This window comes from Heterodontus francisci, chromosome 22 (genome assembly GCF_036365525.1).
Source record: "Heterodontus francisci isolate sHetFra1 chromosome 22, sHetFra1.hap1, whole genome shotgun sequence".
Taxonomy (NCBI): domain Eukaryota; kingdom Metazoa; phylum Chordata; class Chondrichthyes; order Heterodontiformes; family Heterodontidae; genus Heterodontus; species Heterodontus francisci.
In genome coordinates, this window is record NC_090392.1 from 67,633,390 (window position 1) to 67,652,996 (window position 19,607).

Here is a 19,607-nt window from a genome sequence, read left to right on the forward strand (position 1 = left end):
CTGTTTGGTAATAATAACAATGATGACAATATTATAAATGTTTCCACAACACCCACAGTGCATATTTCAGATAAATTCCCATCACTGAAGGCAAAATAATTGTGTTATGAAAATACCAGATGGAAAGAATGCCAATGTGATTAAGAACAATACCCACAAGTTGACAGCCTTTCATGCTTTTTAAAGAAAAGTATTAGGGTTTTACATTCAACAAATTTATCTGGTTCTTTCCTGAAGGCATTCGTTCTTCCTGGGATGCAGTTCCACAGCCAGTTGGTTGGTTTGGAAACCTCATTCAGGCAGCCAATCCCCTGGCAGTGAAAGTCAGTAGGATATTTTCTCAGAGGAGCATTATAGCTGAGCCTGAGCTTAAGCCTGGGCTCACCTGATGTGCACAGTGGGGTTTACACACTAGCGGTTGGGAACTACATCCTCACTGATTTTTTTCTGTCCTCAGGTATGTACACAAATTGCAATACCGTTACTGCTGCTTTGGTCGATATAAACTAACTCAGCACAGACTAAAGATTGAATTTCCTGGTGCCGAGGTTATTCACTGTATAAACTCACTGCTGTCTGAGAGAGAGTTTATAAATAATTCATACTTATTCCTCTGAGAGGAATTTTTTCAACATAGGAGTTCATACAATAACCACAGTGAATCACCACTTTCAATCTTACTATCAATAAATATAAGATATAAATATGCAACTAATAAAACATCAATATTAACCATGTAACATTTTCACAGATAAGTGCCTCTACCTCAAAAACCTCTTTCTGTATTCAAAATCAAATATTAGTTTTCATTATAAAAAGCTTAATATAAAAGTCTACAAACAGAATGCCAACTAAGTACATCTACACCGCAGCCTCATTATACACATTATGCTGTGGTTTTCCAGCATAGTTAAAAATAAAATTATTTTAATTTTACTTGTGAAAAGTCAAGTTTTTGATTTACCTTGCAGCACTAAAAAGGCTAGAAAATACAGCACTGAATGAACAGCCATGGTATCCTTTCACAAACCGTACACTGTCTGGTCTCTTCCTCTACGACTGTATTTAGTAATGTACCCCGGTACAAGACAGGACGTGGGTTACCGTGACATCACAAAGCCATAAGTGGTAATGGACTTTCCACCCAGTTTTAAATCTATGTCTAGTGCAGACATCAGACTGGGTAAACAGTACAATGTTTCAAATGCAATGTTTCGAATGCAGTTTGTTTCAAAAACAATGTGACATTCTTCATCACCAAAATGTTACAAAGAATGGCTACAAATTTCCTCCTATTGTTCAGTGCAACATTGGAGCAAGTTCAGCATAAAAGACCAACTCAAAAGATTGAGGAAATTTGGGCGTAAGTAATTTAAGCCTGTTCTTACACTACCCCCAAGTTTCCTCAATCTTCAGTAGAACCTCCACTGCAACCCTCTGCTGCTCATTGGCATAGCCCTGCGCCAACACAAAGGACTGGAGAACGCTAATTTCCTATATCTACACCAGTTCCGAATAGGCTGTAAAAGTATACCTGAAATTTTAGACACAGCAGAACACAAAGTCATATTTCTAATATTTTATAGTGTTTTTTTTCAAAAAGGAGTTTTTAAAAATTTTGTCTCATTGAATCCTGCACTTCCTGTATTTTCTGTTTCTGTAAATGCAATTTCAGAATGAATTATGCTAAAACTTGAAAAGCTTAAATTTTTAAATATTTGTTCATGGAATGTGGGCATCATTGGCTAGGTCAGCATTTATTGCCCATCAAATAAGTGGCTGGCTCTCAGCCTAGGTGTCCATCTCAGAGGACATTTAAGAGTCAACAACATTGTGAATCTGGAGTCACGTGTAGGCCAGACTAGGCAAGGATAGTAGATTTCTTTTCCTAAAGGACATTAGTGAACCAGATGGGTTTTCACAACAATCAACAATGGTTTCATGTTCACCATTAAACTTGCTTTTTTAATTCCAAATTTTTAATTGAATTTAAATTTCACCATCTGCCACGGTGAGATCTGAACTCATATCCTCAGAACACTAGCCTAAGGGCTACTAATCTAGTGACATTACCACTACACCCCCACCTCCCCTAGATTGTCCTTTTTAAAATATGCAGTGCCAATTTGAATAGCTGCCTTAATATTTTAATTTTCATACATAAAGAGGGATTTAAACAAGGAATATTGGGCAAGTTCTGCGCTTTCCTTGATTTCTGCTTGTTTTTCACCAGCTTTTATGTTCCACGTATGCTAATTAAATTCTCAGGAAAATTTTAATCTAAGTTGCATCCAGCAAGTTTGCTGAAAATTTTGACATAAATTCCATCTAAACTTTCTGGTTACAGTTTTGCTGGAAATTCCGGGCCCATACTGAGCCAATTGTTACTGCTCCAGTCGGGTGAGAGCAAGGCAGTTAGTTACAAGAATCGTGTTGCTAAATTTACTGCCCCGTCCTTATTCGCCTAATGCCATTTTACTGACATTCGGAGGACATCAGTGCTATTTTCAGGTACCAATGGGTGAAGCGTGTGCCATTCATGTTCTGCCCATCGGTACTTTACACAGAGCAGCCTAACCAGCAGTCCTGAAAGAGACTGCTGCAAACTGTTCACAAATGCCTGGAAAAGAATAAATGTCCTGGCTGCATGGTCCTCTCATTGTGCCCTCAGTGAGTACCTACCCTCCTTCAACTTCAGCTCAGCAAAGAAGCCATTGGATTTTGCACTCCCCCTGATCAGCGAACTGCCTCTAGGGTGGTCTCCTTTCTCAGAATGCCATTCCAATACTATGTGCTTAATTCGCTGGTGATGCAATGGGCCTCATTAAGTATACAGGCATTAAATTTTGACTTTCAATATTTAAAACAAAGCAGGAAATAAGGTCATTTTTAGGGCTAAATAAAATTAGAGGCTATTCAATATAGGTATCTGCTGTTTGCTGAATTTCCCACATGTTACATGGAAACTGGACTGAAGTGAACTGCCCACACTGTACTTAGATCATGGCCATGGTCTGGAAAAAACAGAAAAAGTGATAGCCCATGCAGAATGATTTTGAAACTGATGTAAGTGTTGGTGGTGAGAACCACTGTCCACCAATGACCTTAAGTTGTTCCCACCAGCAGTGGAGTCAGAGTTGAGTTACTATAGTTTATATTCAAGAGTAGGATAGAGCTTCACACCCCCTCACGGGTTCTCACTGTAAGATTTTCTAACCCACAAGGAAAAAAGACACAGAAGCCACAGGGTTACTCATGAGTGGGGGCAACCTCTCCATAGCAGACTGCTTCCTGTTCAATAGTTTGATTATACTGTTTGGTTTCAAAAAGTGTGCATAATGACTTCTTTCCAAAGAAAATTGCATGGTGTTTGATTTGACTAATAAGTGATTGACTCTTCTTGATAAGTAACGTTTAAATATAAGTCTGGTTGTAAGTATCTTTTATCTACGTCTTAATCCATTATATGTGGCATGATTATACTGTTTATCTTTTCCTATAGCTATGCTTAATCAGAGTTTTTGTTCAAAATTGACAAGTTGGTGAAGACTAAGAAGTTAATGGGCTGAAATTTATGAGCGCGCCACAAATTGTGGATTCGCGCTCTGCTGTCGGCGATCTTCAGGGGTGGATGCGCCATCGCTGAGCCCCCATGATATTTCACACAGGGGTTCATTTAAATGGAGGGGGTGGAGTGGCCGCCTCTGATGATGCTCCATCCCCGGCAATGGCATCCGGCTTCACTACGGAGGCGCCGGCACCATTTTTAAAGGGCTTCAAGCCCTTCAGGTAAATTTTAATCCCCTCTCCCACCAGCATCCCCCCCACCCCACCCCCCCGCAATGAGATCGAAATAAATAAAACTACCTATACACCCGGAAAACACATTTTTTAAATGACGAACTTTAACACCCCACCTTCAGAACAATTGACCCTCAACCCCTTCCCACCATCCCCACAACCAATCAGAGTGGTTTTCTCCGCTCTCACACCCCTCCCGACCTGAAGATTTCACTGCTCCCCCCCTCCCCACCAGTGTCACCGGAATATCGGCGTGGGATGGCCGCGGGATAAGATAAGTTGAGTTACATCTTTTTAACTTAATATTAATATTGAATAGCAGGCTCCACCACAGAGCAGCTGGGGTGGGGGCAGCACCGAGACCTCGCGCCGCCCGTAAATGCGATGAGGCTTTCTCGGCCTGGGGTCCTCTCCTGGAAGAATTTGCCAGGCTTCCCCACCATGAACCCCAATGCTGGGGGACTCATAAAATTCAGCCCAATTTTTCACAGACATACGATGGCTATCTGGCAACATGGATGAGATATGTCAAGCGAAAGTATACACAGCACAAAGCAATGAGGCAAGGGAGGAAATAAAAAGATTATTTTTTTAAAAAGGAACATTTAGAAGTTAAAAGAGCAGAAATGAGACATGGTGACTGTGGAAAACACTGAAGGAAATGAGAAAAGAGGAGCTAAGGGACAGTAAATGAGATAGAGAGAGAAGTTAAAGGGAGAAGATAAAAGAGAAGGCAATGAGGAGTACATAGTCAGCAAGGAGGAAAATGGAAAGTGAAAGATATGTCAAGTGACAATAACTAAAACAATAAGAGATGAAGAAAATGCAACAGGAAGAGACCACAGTCATAAAGATGCAAAATGTAGGGAAAAGAGACAATAAAGAAAGAAAAACAGAAAATCTACAGGAAGACCAGTAGGAAAAGTTAAATAAGATGTTTTGAAGATGGGATATAGGCATAGAAATTTCCTTATGCCTGTTTTCAGACCTGAAATGGGAACAGAGCATTAGCCCCAACCAAGAGGCTCGTGGCCAGCCTGAAATTAGGCCTTGGTCCTCATTGACATTATTTGACTGAGCTGTTAGCATCTGCCATGCCTCCAAAGGCAGCACTCCCATTTTATAAAGATCAATTTTAAGCCATTTGCCTTGCTGGTAGCAGCCCAAAGGTAAAACTTGGGTGGGTGTGTGTGTGTAAAGGGAATTGAGGAGGGAGGAATTGATCATGGACAAGCAGTGGGAGTGCTATGGAGCTGGAAGGAGCATCCCTGATCCTTCTGGCTCCATATGAAACCTAAAAAGAAAATGTTCCTTTTTGACAGCGGCTGCTTGCTGGGCAGCATCCATGCCTAGAAAACCTGAGGGAAGGAGGCTTAATGTCTGTTTCATGCAGAGAAACCCAATTTTCCTGAAGGGTCCTAAAGCAGGCATTTAGGCCTTCAATAACATGCAAGCTCTAACAGATGTTTTAGGGTGGCCATCTTAGACACCTGAAAAAATGATCCACCCTAATAGTGCGTCTGATGTACTTGGGCTACAGAGCTTAGGTACCCCAAATTAACCCTTCTTGTGCCCATTATACATCCACACTATCTCCCAATGCTATAAGAACATGAAATTCAGCCTTGAATGTATCAACCTTAATTCTGAATCATCGTTATGTCTTTAGAGTACTTTGACATTAAGAATTGAATAGGACAACACTCAACATAAACTACCAATCTCACACACATTCTGTGCATAAAACTTGTCAAGTAAATGATCAAGCACAGGTCTGGAAATACACGCTGGGAGCAAAACCTCTTAATGGCTACTGGTGACAATATGCAATCTGTGTGAAGTAGATATGCAGGAATTTTGTTTCTTCCCTATTACTTTCATGGCCTCCATTGAATAACCACAGAGAACAACCTAGATCTGTTCTTCATGGACCATAAAATACAACTATCTGTAGAGCAAAGTTCTCCTAAAAATAAAAATAAATCTCTGCAGGTATTACTGTGAGAATGAACAGTATCTGTGCAACTGTTGCGAATTTCAATCATGTGTCAGTAACATTGTAAATTTGCAAGAACTTGGTTGTTGGGAAAAATCTGTTAAGTTAACCTCCTGTAACTTGGGTGTTTTGGGGAAATAAACAGCCTTATGATGTGAAATTCAATTAGAAACATGGAAAGGAGAAGTTTAAATATTAGCATATAGCTAATGAGAAATAAGTAGATGTGTGGCAATTAAAAATAATTTAACTAGTTTCACTATCCAATGGATAGGTGTTGAATTTGACAAATATTCTGGACTCTGACTGATAGTCTAGAGTGTTAATTATCTGAATGTTTATCCCGTAGAATAAATAGAGAATTTAAATTAAGCCAATAAATTACAATGTTCTCCAAATAAAAATTGTTAATTCACAAAGGCACTTCTTGGTAAAAAATAGCATGGATTAGAGCCTATATTTACGAAGGAAGTGTCAAGAAGTGAGACCTTTCACTGGATTAGTGAAGGTTAAGAAAAGATTTAACAGAGGTTTTCGAAATTATGAAAGGATGAATAGTGAAAGATTGTTTCCACTGGTTGGTGAATCAGTAACAAGCGGCATAAGTTTAAGATTATCACTAGAAGAATGAAGGGGGAAGTAAGAAAAATTTTTTTCTCATAGTTATTGGGGCATAGAAAACTTTACCACAACTGTCTATTGAGGCAGAGACTATAACATAATTTAAAAGGAAAATTAATATGCATCATATTTGACAAGAATGTAAAAGGACACAGGGAAGCATATGGGAATAGGGTTAGAGTAGCTGCTCCAAATGAGGAGTGAGCATCTGTCCAGTGAACTGAATAGACTCTTCCTGTGCTGTCATTTCCATTAATCGACCATTCCATGAAAGGGATAATCTTTCCTGAAGGAGCACTCCAGCTTATACCGGCCACACAAAAGAAAGCTTAAAACAGTCCTGGAATGGTTTCTTTGGTTGGCTGGCCAGATTTCAGCTCTCAGGACTGCCACTGCGGGCACCCCCCTTACCAGCGAACACAGATTGTGTCAGGGTCCTATTGACCTAATGGACACCCAATTTTCATCAACGTATGAGACTCCTGCCTGACTCAGGTGAACATCTCACATGATTGAGAAAATAAGTATGTCAGAATTGGAGACAAGCTTGAACGGGTTGGGTATTTCACCGGCTGTATTTTAACTGCAGCTCCATCCAGATTCCATCTGTTGGGAGAAGTAAAAATTCCTTCTTCAGTAAAAGTAGGTACTTTTTTATTACAGCTCATGGGTTGAAAAGGTCATTTTCAATCTCGTAATTGATTAGAAATGTGGCATTGCCTTCAGGAGTTACAGATCAGTCCAATATATTTGGTCTTTAGTTCGCAGGTTTTTTTCCCAAATTACTAACTAAGTTCTAGTGGGAAGGTGCAGTTAAGCTGTAATCCTCCCAGGTGACTCTGTTTTACCATGCAGGAAGTAATCCTTCAGCTGAGTAAATGATTTGAGGCCCAATTTTAACCCACAGTGGGAATTAATCAGGCAGTGCGGGAGGTGGGGTTGGCAGGGCAGGTGGTGGTTGGGCGAGGGGGTGGGGTTTGTGTAAGGGCCAGGTGAATGGCAAATCCCTAGACCTTGGCAGCATGAGGCCCAGGCGATATTAATTTCTGGGCCTTATTTGCATGCAGTTGCTCAGCTGCCCGGCCACGATGGGTAGGAAATGGCAGCTGGCAAATGGATGGGTAGTGGTATTTTGGGCAGCAAAAGGCCACCAGTTAACAATCAAAGGACCAGTCATTGTCAAGTAGTGGGCTTCAGGCAGGGTCGGCCTGAAATTTCCTTCAGGGCTCAGAGGAGCATTCCTGCTCCTCATGGCTTCACAAGGAAAGTTAAAAAAGTTTTAACTGTCTGGTGCCTTCTTGCCATGGATCCTCTTCCTGCCGCCTTCACTGGGCTGGAAAACCACAATGTCTTCCACACAGTCAAAATTGCAGTAGAAACCTGATGGCGTCATTGCATATTTAATGAAGGGCCCCTCTGGATTCATCTACTCAGAATAGGAAACAGTGTGCTTGGTGTGGGATGTTAGTGAGTAAGTGACCAGACCGATTTTCACTATCTGGTTTCCGCTGGCCAGGTAGGGTTAAAATTGCACCTTGAGTCATTGACTAAAAATAACTTTAAAGAATTTATTTTCTCACCAGACACGTCTTGAAAACATTGTTACTGAAATGCATTTAAAATTTTTGCTCAAACCAGCCTCAGCGTAAATTTGCTCTGTCATTTGGTAAAGTTCTATTGTGATCATGACCTTGAGCAGTGTTCATTTCACATGTTTGTTATCAAGCACAAAAGTTGAAATTGGAAGTACAGGAAAAAAAACAAGTGACTGATCTTCTGATTAGCTGCACATTCTACTTATTGGTAACTTATTAGAATTACCTCAAATGCATCCAATTGTGCTAGTTGACAACAAATCCAGTACAATCCGTCCAGTGCCTGAAGTATTTAGTGTAAAATATGTTCAAACCCTTCAGAAATATTGCAATTGAATAGAGATTGGAAACACCTCCCACTGACCATAATTGCTTCTCTTTCTGTTCATGCACCATTACCTCTGGAGTCCTCAAAGGATCTATCCTTGGCCCCCTCCTATTTCTAAGCTACCATGCTGCCCCTAGGTGACATCATCTGAAAACATAGGGATGAATTTTCAATCAGCCATGGGGAATGAGTTCAGGTATGGGCGCGCCCGGAAAATCGCACACTCAGAAGGCGTCACTGGTTCCCGATACCTCAGTGATGCAATTAGATTTTCAAAGGGTGTGCAGGAAAGGGGAGCCGCCAACCTGCATGCCTCCAGTTAATTGTTTGTTGAGCTCGTTGTGAAGCTCATTAGAAGTATGGGGAGCAACAGTTAGCAATTTTCAAATGGCAAGCACAGGGAATACAGAGGGTCTGGGACATGTTTGCGCATAGCTGTTGGGAACACAGCCAGAAGTCATTAATGCTCATGACTGCACTGTGAAAAAATTCTATGAAAGGGGAGATTTAAACTCAGTTGCTCATGCAGTAGCACAGAGTTGCCATTGCGAGTGCTGAGAGGCTTGATTTTGTGAGGAGAGACACTTGAGAGGAACATGAGGCTGCTGGTATCCATGGCCACCTCTAGCCATGCCTGCTTGGTCTGGCTCGCTGCAGCTCTCCTTCTAGATGGAGGGATGAGTACACCTCTCCTGTCCACCACTGCCTCGATCAGGGCCTCAAGGGAGGTATCAGAAAAACGTCGGACTGCACCGAGACGGCTGCTCTGAGACGGCTGCCCAAACCACCAGTGGCTCTCTGCTCTCCATTTCCAAAGCAATGGCAAGCCCAGTCATGGCTGCCATTTTACTTTTAAATTATCCCTCTGTGCTTAGCTCCTGCCTCCTGCCCTCAACTGACACCCCAAACTTGGCTCCAAATCAATTAGTGGCTGAGACTTTGAAAAATTGCATTTTATCACTGACATGGTGCTGGGTCAGGACCTGGAAATATTCTGGGCCTCCGGTTCCCGATCCTGGAATGAAAATTCGACCCTTAATGTCAGATTCCACATGTACGCTCACAACACCCAGCTCTACCTCACAAAACTTCTCTCAACCCCTCCACCGCCTGTGATTAGTCACACTGCTTGTCTAACATCCAATTTAGGATGAGCAGAGATCTTCTCCAATTGAATATTGTAAGAGCGAAGCCATTGTCTTCGACCCTTGCCATGAACTCATTTCACATAGCCACTGATTCCTTCCCTCTCCCTGGCCACTGATGCTGCCTAAATGAGACTGTTTGCAACTCTGGTATCATATTTGACCATGAGATGAGCTCTCTGTCAACTGGACCATCTATTTCCACCTCGGTAATATTGCCCATCTCAACCTCGCCTCAGCCCATCTGCTACTGAAATCCTCATCTATGCTTCTGTTACCTCCAGATACGACTATTCCAGTGCTCTTATGACCAGTCTCCCACCTTCCACCCTCCATAAACTCCAACTCATCCAAAACTCAGCCACCCACATCCTAACTTTCATCATTCTGTTCACTCATCACTTCTGGGCTCGCTGAACTACATTGGCTCCCAGACCAACAGTGCATCAAATCAAAATTCTCATCCTTCTGTTCAAATCATTCCATGGCCTCACCCTTCCTTATCTCTGCAATCTCCTCCATTCCTACAACCCTCTGAGACTCTGCATTCTGATGATGCACCCGAGATTTCCTTCATCCCATCGTATCTTCAGCTGCCTGGACCCTAATCTCTGGAATTCCCTCCCCAAACCTCTCCACCTTTCTCTTGAAAACTTACTTCTCTGACAAAGCTTTTGGTCAGCCATCCTAATAGCTCCTTATGTGGCTCAGTGTTAAATTTTATCCTCTTGTGAGGCATGTTGGGATGTTTCACTATGTTAAAATGCTATATAAATGCAAGTTGTTGTTGGTTGTACACTGTGAGACATTAGCATTTTTAATACTCTTTTAGACTTGCTCATGCTCTCTTATGAAAGATCTCATGCACCACATTAAGTTTTAGTTTTAAGCCATCAAAACCTGGAATTTTATGATACTTGTTTCTCAGTACTTCTTTGGAAATCCCCAATAGGACAAGGTTTAGTTTCTAGAAGGAAGAAGTTATAATTAAGTGGTGTGAACATGTAGGGAAGGAGCTTAAAACTGAATCTAGCTTAGGGAAATAGCTAATGCAGCAGAACGTGTTCATCGTGGTTTCCAAAGAAAAATCCTATATTTGAAAATCATAACATTTAAGCTATTAACTGTGAAGTAATTTATATTTTATATCAGTTTATTTTCTGTTTTCCATTTTTGTGGTGAACTTTATTCTCACCAAGGGGCTACGGGTGCGCTGCCTGAAGGACCCTAACCTTAAACAGCATTCTCCTTCTGTCCTATGAATGCTCCATTCCTTATTTGTTCCATGCCTATTGGTGGATTAATGCGCACCAGCAATTTTTAAAATCATTTCACTTACAAACTCTTACAGTTAACAAAATAAGTAGATTTTCATTCCATTAGTCAGGACTGAACTCCAGGTTATAGCGATAAAAGGAACTGTGTTCTAACCTCTGGAGTAGGTTTTAACTAAACCACCCAGCATGAATGGGTCATTAAAATAATGGAGGGGGTTTATGCCTTGTTCCCGAACTATTCTTGCTTGCTCCCCCACCCCAGCATCTAAACTGACCTCAAACAAGCATGGAAGAACCGCCCCCCCCCCCCCCCCCCCCCCCAAGGCAGTTAGGGGACTACTTTACATTGAAAGGGCACAGCCTGATGACATCATTGGTGCTGCAACGCCATGTTAACCAAAACATTGGGAGGCCTGAAGGGGGCCAAATCTCACAGGCAGATCTGGCGACAGTCAGCTTAGTGGCAAGAGTGGGCCAATAGTTCCCTTTATTTATCTTTTCTGAGGAGTGTTCCCCAGGCCTCACAAGGAATCCTTCAGCCCCCATAATCCCGGGCTTGCCACTTCCTCTCAATGGCGGCATCTCCTATCAAACCCCAATCCCAAGCTTTTACATCATGTCATGGACCATCCCCTTGGGAATCCAGTGTCCTCATGCTTCTTTACCAATTTTCACCCCTGTGTGCTGGCCCTGGTATCACTTCACTCAGGAGACAGCTGTACCACATGCTAATGAGGCGTTCACCCACGGCCTCACATTCAACTCTCTATTGGGGTTTTCTTCCCACCCTGCACTCCACCTGTCCTGACCTAAGATCACCCTCCTATGTCACAGTCTCATTGTTTATTCAACATTCATCAAAAAAATTCACAAAGAAACATAGGTGAATTTCTTTCATAAAAATACCAACAAAACTAATGTCAAAGCTATTACGAAAAAATGTCAAAAGTATTTTGTAGCTCCATCCAACATATAGATCCCATTAGGACGACTACAGATGGATCAATTTTAATTAGTTATTATTCATCAATTTGCGATGGTCTGATACCTTTGGTTGAATAACAAGGGCTGAAAAGTACTGAGATCTTGCTGTGATGCTGCAAGTGTAGTGGGTAGGGACTTTTATCTGCTGCTTGGAGAAGATGCTAACCCTATTCTAAACACTCTGATGAGGGCATTTTAATATTTGAGGGGTGGGGGGAGGGGGGGGTGCAGCCCTTAAAGGGCCAAAGAGTGAAATTAAATAATTCTTCTTTCCCCACTGAGAAACCAGGGTGAACAGTCTGAGGTACTCCTGGCCGGCCTCCCACCTGGCACACTCCAAAAACTTGAATCAATCCAAAATGCTGCTTGTATCCTAACTCGAACCAAGTCCCATTCACCCATCGTATCTGTGCTCGCTGACCTCATTGGCTCCTGGTCCGGCAGCGGCTCGATGTTAAAATTCTTATCCTTGCCTGCAAATTCCTCCATGAGCTTGCTCTTCTCTATCTCTGTGATTTTCTCCAGCCTGACAAACTTCCAAGAAATTTCTGCACTTTTCCAATTCTGGCCTCTTGAACGTCCCCGACTTTAATCGCTCTACCATTGGCGGCCGTGCCTTCAGCTGTCTAGGCCCTAAACTCTGCCTCCCTAAACCTCTCTGGCTCTCGCTTCTCCTTCAAGACGTTCCTTAAAAAGCACATCTCTGACCAAGCCTTTGGTTACTTATCCTAACTTCCTCTTCTGTAGCTTGATGTCAAATTTTATTTGAGAATCGCTCCTGTGAAGCACATATGTTCAATATGCGATATAAATACAAGCTGTTGTTGTAATCGATCCCTTTGAGATTGATTAATGCAATAACTTACAAGTTAAATTTAGTGAGGGTGCAAGGTGGAGGTAAAGTGTGTACAAGTAGCTGCCACTAGACGGAAGTGAGGGTTCACCCAGCAATGACAAACATTTTACACTATCAGATTGCAGACAGGAAACCATGATACGATAAGTCATGAGAATAGGAATGGCACATCATTTCCTGAGGTGCTTTGCTCGACAAACTATACCTCAACTTGCACTATGCAAAGTTTGAAAATATAAAGCTTTGAGACAGATAGTTATCACTTATCCATTACTAGACCAGCCAATATTTATATATAATTATCACTCTCTAGGGGGTCCAAGTGTGGCTTTCTGGATTACAATTTAAACAATAAAAATAAACATTTCCTGAAATTTAGGCAGATAGTTTTGAGAGAAAAGATACATTGTGAGTATAATTTTCTGTATGCTGTCATCAGATAATTGTAGTCCAGGTGGTGCATTTTGCCTTTGTGTCTCGGGTGGGCGTTTGCTTGCAAGTGATAATTTGCTTTATGCAAATAGTTGCATTGCAGCAGTTTTGATGTGTATTGATACATGTGGAAATGATAAAGAAGACTGATTTCTACACAGCAAAGGAATTTAAGGATATGATCAGTGAGTTTGCATTGCTGGTAAAATTCTCTATTCCTATTTTGTGGAGACTGATAAACCCATGCCATATATTAGAATTAGAACATTAGAACATTACAGCGCAGTACAGGCCCTTCGGCCCTCGATGTTGCGCCGACCTGTGAAACCATCTGACCTACACTATTCCACTTTCATCCATATGTCTATCCAATGACCACTTAAATGCCCTTAAAGTTGGCGAGTCTACTACTGCTGCAGGCAGGGCGTTCCACGCCCTTACTACTCTCTGAGTAAAGAAACTACCTCTCACATCTTTCCTATATCTATCACCCCTCAACTTGAAGCTATGTCCCCTCGTGTTTGCCATCACCATCCGAGGAAAAAGACGCTCACTATCCACCCTATCTAACCCTCTGATTATCTTATATGTCTCTATTAAGTCACCTCTCCTCCTCCTTCTCTCCAACGAAACAACCTCAAGTCCCTCAGCCTTTCCTCGTAAGACCTTCCCTCCATACCAGGCAACATCCGAGTAAATCTCCTCTGCACCCTTTCCATAGCTTCCACATCCTTCCTATAATGCGGTGACCAGAACTGCACGCAATACTCCAGGTGCGGTCTCACCAGAGTTTTGTACAGCTGCAGCATGATCTCGTGGCTCCGAAACTCGATCCCCCTACTAATAAAAGCTAACACACCATATGCCTTCTTAACAGCCCTATTAACCTGGGTAGCAACCTTCAGGGATTTATGCACCTGGACACCAAGATCTCTCTGTTCATCTACACTACCAAGAATCTTCCCATTAGCCCAGTACTCTGCATTCCTGTTACTCCTTCCAAGGTGAATCACCTCACACCTTTCCGCATTAAACTCCATTTGCCATCTCTCAGCCCAGCTCTGCAGCCTATCTATGTCCCTCTGTACCCTACAACATCCTTCGGCACTATCCACAACTCCACCGACCTTAGTGTCATCTGCAAATTTACTAACCCACCCTTCTACACCCTCTTCCAGGTCATTTATAAAAATGACAAACAGCAGTGGCCCCAAAACAGATCCTTGTGGAACACCACTAGTAACTAAACTCCAGGATGAACATTTGCCATCAACCACCACCCTCTGTCTTCTTTCAGCTAGCCAATTTCTGATCCAAAGCTCTAAATCACCTTCAACCCCATACTTCCGTATTTTCTGCAATAGCCTACCGTGGGGAACCTTATCAAACGCCTTACTGAAATCCATATACACCACATCCACTGCTTTACCCTCATCCACCTGTTTGGTCACCTTCTCGAAAAACTCAATAAGGTTTGTGAGGCACGACCTACCTTTCACAAAACCGTGCTGACTATCTCTAATGAACTTATTCTTTTCAAGATGATTATAAATCCTGTCTCTTATAACCTTTTCCAACATTTTACCCACAACCGAAGTAAGGCTCACAGGTCTATAATTACCAGGGCTGTCTCTACTCCCCTTCTTGAACAAGGGGACAACATTTGCTATCCTCCAGTCTTCCGGCACTATTCCTGTCGACAATGACGACATAAAGATCAAGGACAAAGGCTCTGCAATCTCCTCCCTAGCTTCCCAGAGAATCCTAGGATAAATCCCATCTGGCCCAGGGGACTTATCTATTTTCACACTTTCCAAAATTGATAACACCTCCTCCTTGTGAACCTCAATCCCATCTAGCCTAGTAGCCTGAATCTCAGTATTCTCAACAACATTTTCTTTCTCTACTGTAAATACTGACGCAAAATATTCATTTAACACTTCCCCTATCTTCTCTGATTCCACACACAACTTCCCACTACTATCCTTGATTGGCCCTAATCTAACTCTAGTCATTCTTTTATTCCTGATATACCTATAGAAAGCCTTAGGGTTTTCCCTGATCCTATCCACCAATGTCTTCTCGTGTCCTCTCCTTGCTCTTCTTAGCTCTCCCTTTAGATCCTTCCTGGTTAGCTTGTAGCTCTCAAGCGCCCGAAACTGAGCCTTCACGTCTCATCCTAACATAAGCCTTCTTCATCCTCTTGACAAGCGCTTCAACTTCTTTAGTAAACCACGGCTCCCTCGCTCGACAACTTCCTCCCTGCCTCACAGGTACATACTTATCAAGGACACGCAGTAGCTGCTCCTTGAATAAGCTCCACATTTCGATTGTTCCCATCCCCTGCAGTTTCCTTCCCCATCCTACACATCCTAAATCTTGCCTAATCGCATCATAATTTCCTTTCCCCCAGCTATAATTCTTGCCCTGCGGTATATACCTGTCCCTGCCCATCGCTAAGGTAAACCTAACCGAATTGTGATCACTATCACCAAAGTGCTCACCTACATCTAAATCTAACACCTGGCCGGGTTCATTTCCCAGTACCAAATCCAATGTGGCATCGCCCCTGGTTGGCCTGTCTACATACTGTGTCAGAAAACCTTCCTGCACACACTGGACAAAAACTGACCCATCTAAAGTACTCGAACTATAGTATTTCCAGTCGATATTTGGAAAGTTAAAGTCCCCCATAACAACTACCCTGTTACTCTCGCCCCTGTCGAGAATCATCTTCACTATCCTTTCCTCTACATCTCTGGAACTATTCGGAGGTCTATAAAAGACTCCCAACAGGGTAACCTCACCTCTCCTGTTTCTAACCTCGGCCCATACTACCTCAGTAGACGAGTCCTCAAACGTCCTTTCTGTCGCTGTAATACTCTCCTTGATTAACAATGCCACACCCCCCCCTCTTTTACCATCTTCTCTGTTCTTACTGAAACATCTAAATCCCGGAATCTGCAACATCCATTCCTGCCCCTGCTCTACCCATGTCTCCGAAATGGCCACTACATCGAGATACCAGGTACCAACCCATGCTGCAAGCTCACCCACCTTATTCCAGATGCTCCTGGCGTTGAAGTAGACACACTTTAAACCAGGTTCTTGCTTGCCAGTGCCCTCTTGCGTCCTTGTAACCATATCCCTGACCTCACTACTCTCAACATCCTGTACACTGGCACTACAATTTAGGTTCCCATTCCCCTGCTGAATTAGTTTAAACCCCCCCGAAGAGCACTAGCAAATCTCCCCCCAGGATATTGGTACCCCTCTGGTTCAGGTGAAGACCATCCTGTTTGTAGAGGTCCCACCTACCCCAGAAAGAGCCCCAATTATCCAGGAAACCAAAACCCTCCCTCCTGCACCATCCCTGCAGCCACGTGTTCAACTCCTCTCTCTCCCTATTCCTTGCTTCGCTATCACGTGGCACGGGCAACAACCCAGAGATAACAACTCTGTTTGTTCTCGCTCTAAGCTTCCACCCTAGCTCCCTGAATTTCTGTCTTAAATCCCCATCTCTCTTCCTACCTATGTTGTTGGTGCCTATGTGGACCACGACTTGGGGCTGCTCCCCCTCCCCCTTAAGGATCCCAAAAACACGATCCGAGACATCACGAACCCTGGCACCTGGGAGGCAACACACCAACCGTGAGTCTCTCTCGTTCCCACATAACCTCCTATCTGTTCCCCTAACTATGGAGTCCCCAATGACTAATGTTCTGCTCCTCTTCCCCCTTCCCTTCTGAGCAACAGGGACAGACTCTGTGCCAGATACCTGTACCCCATTGCTTACCCCTGGTAAGTCGTCCCCCGCAACAGTATCCAAAACGGTATACCTGTTGTTGAGGGAAACGGCCACAGGGGATCCCTGCACTGCCTGCTGGTTCCCTCTCCTTCCCCTGACGGTAACCCATCTACCTACTTCTTTTACCTGAGGTGTGACTATCTCCCCATAACTCCTCTCAATAACCTCCTCCGCCTCCCGAATGATCCGAAGTTCATCCAGCTCCAGCTCCAGTTCCCTAACGCGGTTCTCGAGGAGCTGGAGTTGGGTGCACTTCCCACAGATGCAGTCAGCAGGGACACTCTTGGCGACCCTTACCTCCCACATTCTGCAGGAGGAACATACAACTGCCTTAATCTCCATTCCCACTATTCCAACTTCCCAACAAATCTACTGAAAAACCAAAAACAAAAAGTCAAAACTTGTTAGGTTAGCAATCCAACGGACAGAACTTCTTAAATAAAAAGCTTACCTTATCAACACACCAGAGTCCTTTTTTTTGGTTAGAGGAGGAGGGTGGGTGGGAGACACTACACGTGTAGTGTCTCGGGTACAGCCACCACACAAATATATACTTTTTACTTACCCAGCAGTCCCCTGGTCCTCTGTGATGGGACAGAGGGGGGAGAAATTAAATGACAGGTGTCATGGAACAGAATGCAAATGGAGTTCTAAAGTCCAACGTTCTCTGTTGTTTCTTGAGCTGGAAGTCAGATGGTTTCCCGGAAAGGCTTGTTGTTGTTGCTGGACACCAGGTGGTTTCCCGGAAAGACTTGTTTTCCTCACAAGACCTCTCAGTGCCCCTTTTAAAAAACATTTCCAGGGACTGTTTTTCAGAGTCAAGTGAACTTTACATTACCCTCTTTGAAAACCCCACAGTTTAACATTTCCTCATTCTTTCAAAAATGAATCCTCAAAAAATATATTTAACAAAACACAGAAGCACTTTTGGAACAATGTGGCCAGAATTTTGGCTCTTTTTCAAATGGTCCTTGACATGTTTAGGGCCAATTCATCTACATAAGATTCGTATCACTTTTCTCTCCATCAAGTTTCTCCATCCTGAATAGGAAGAAAAAGCTTCCAATATCATCGTAATTTAATCAAACTGCGTTTTGCCCACATTTATCAGCAGTGCACTATTATTTTGCCATGTGCAAGTCGGCAAACAAAATTCGATGCAAATGAAAGTACCAAGCTCACCGAGTCTCAACAAGCATGGGATGCAATAAATAGAAAAACGAAATTTCAAATGAATGTGAGGAAGGATCAATACTATGGTATCGAACATAATTTCCAATCAGAGTTAACATATTTTTGGCACCCCAAGAAAGTGGAACATCCCCAGCCTGACATATTCATATTTGATCTGATCAGTAATTATCTGCGGTTAGTGTTTTAATCAATTTGACTTGTTTTGTTAATGCTGACTTCAATGATTTGTATAAAATAACCAACTGTGATATTTGCTTTCAATACTAGATTACTGACTGAACCAGAATCAATTTTATACTTGGTGTTTTCTCTTCTTGTATATACAGACAAATACAAACAGATCAAGGATTAGTATGGGAACAACTGAATGTTGGATAAAATGAAATCAACTTAATATATCACTCCATTTTCAAATCATGGGCAGAGTAGGTAGATTAGGTAGATTACTTGATTTTGAAACAAAATAAACTGCAAATGCTAGAAATCTGAACAGAAATAGTAACTCAAGAGATCAAAAAGCTTCAAAAAGAGGAAAGACAGGTATCACAGCACTTGAGTGCATAAGGAAAAATTCAGCAATACAGAACTCCCTGACCTGAACCTGACGGAACCCGATGACATGTATCGGGTTCAGGTCGAGTCGGGTTGCTCTTCCGGGTCCGGCATTTAGTCTTGGGTCGGGTCGGGCTGGGTCGAACACAGTGACAGCCAGGACGTCAAGGCAGGAAACACTCCGCACTAGTCTGCAGTAAGCGATTCCATCCAAGGTAGAGCACAACCTTTGCAATAAAGTTGATTATATTCCGGTGGTCGGGTCAGGCGCGGGAAAAAATGAAAGGACTCGGGCCGGATGTGGTTCTGTTGGGCTCGGGTCGGGTTTCATTTGCAGACCTGAGCAGGCCTTTATCGGGAGTTGGACTCAAAGGGATTGTGGGTTGGCGATGACACTACAGTGTTTGATCCCTGACTATGATTCCATGCCTCCTCTTGGTGTGGCTCCTCACTGGGAGCACAGAATTGCTTAATTTAGCACGCAATTTAGATTGACACATGAGCGCGGTGCTGAAAAAGTGCTACATTGTTTGGACGAAGTTTAAACTGAGGCCCTGTCTGCCTGTTCCAATGGTTCAGCTGGCTGTTAAGTTGCCACTTTTGGCATTGCTGTTCTTGGTCACCATATTTGCCGACTTAACAGTGACAGCTCTTCAAAGTACTGGATGTGAAATGCTTTGAAATGTGACAACACCTCAATTTTAAAATCCTCATCCATGTTCTCAGCTCCCTGCATGACCTTGCCCTTCCCTATCTCTATAGCCTCCTCCAGCCCCACAACCCTCCGAGATTTCTGTGCTCCTCCAATTCTGGCCTCCTGCGCATCCCTGACTTTAATCACTCCACCATTGGGAGCTTTGCCTTCAGCTGCCGAGGCTCTAAGTTCTGGAATGTCCTCCCTAAACCTCTCCACCTCTCTACCACGCTCTCCTCCTTTAAGATGCTCCTCAAAACCTACTTCATTGACCAAGCTTTTGGTCATCTGTCTTGATATATCCTTATTGACTGGATTTTGAAA

General features: G+C 43.0%; 1 protein-coding gene across 2 annotated transcripts in view; it reads right to left on the reverse strand.

Moving 5' to 3' along the window:
• Nucleotides 1-1,054, reverse strand: part of LOC137381633 (cytotoxic and regulatory T-cell molecule-like) — a 41,708-nt gene extending 40,654 nt beyond the window's left edge. For both annotated transcript variants that reach the window (XM_068054337.1, XM_068054336.1), the window contains exon 1: nucleotides 965-1,054. In XM_068054337.1, coding sequence (XP_067910438.1) covers nucleotides 965-1,013 — 49 coding nt within the window. In that variant the 5' untranslated portion in view covers nucleotides 1,014-1,054. The remainder of the gene's footprint in view (nucleotides 1-964) is intronic.
• Nucleotides 1,055-19,607: the final 18,553 nt, after the last annotated feature.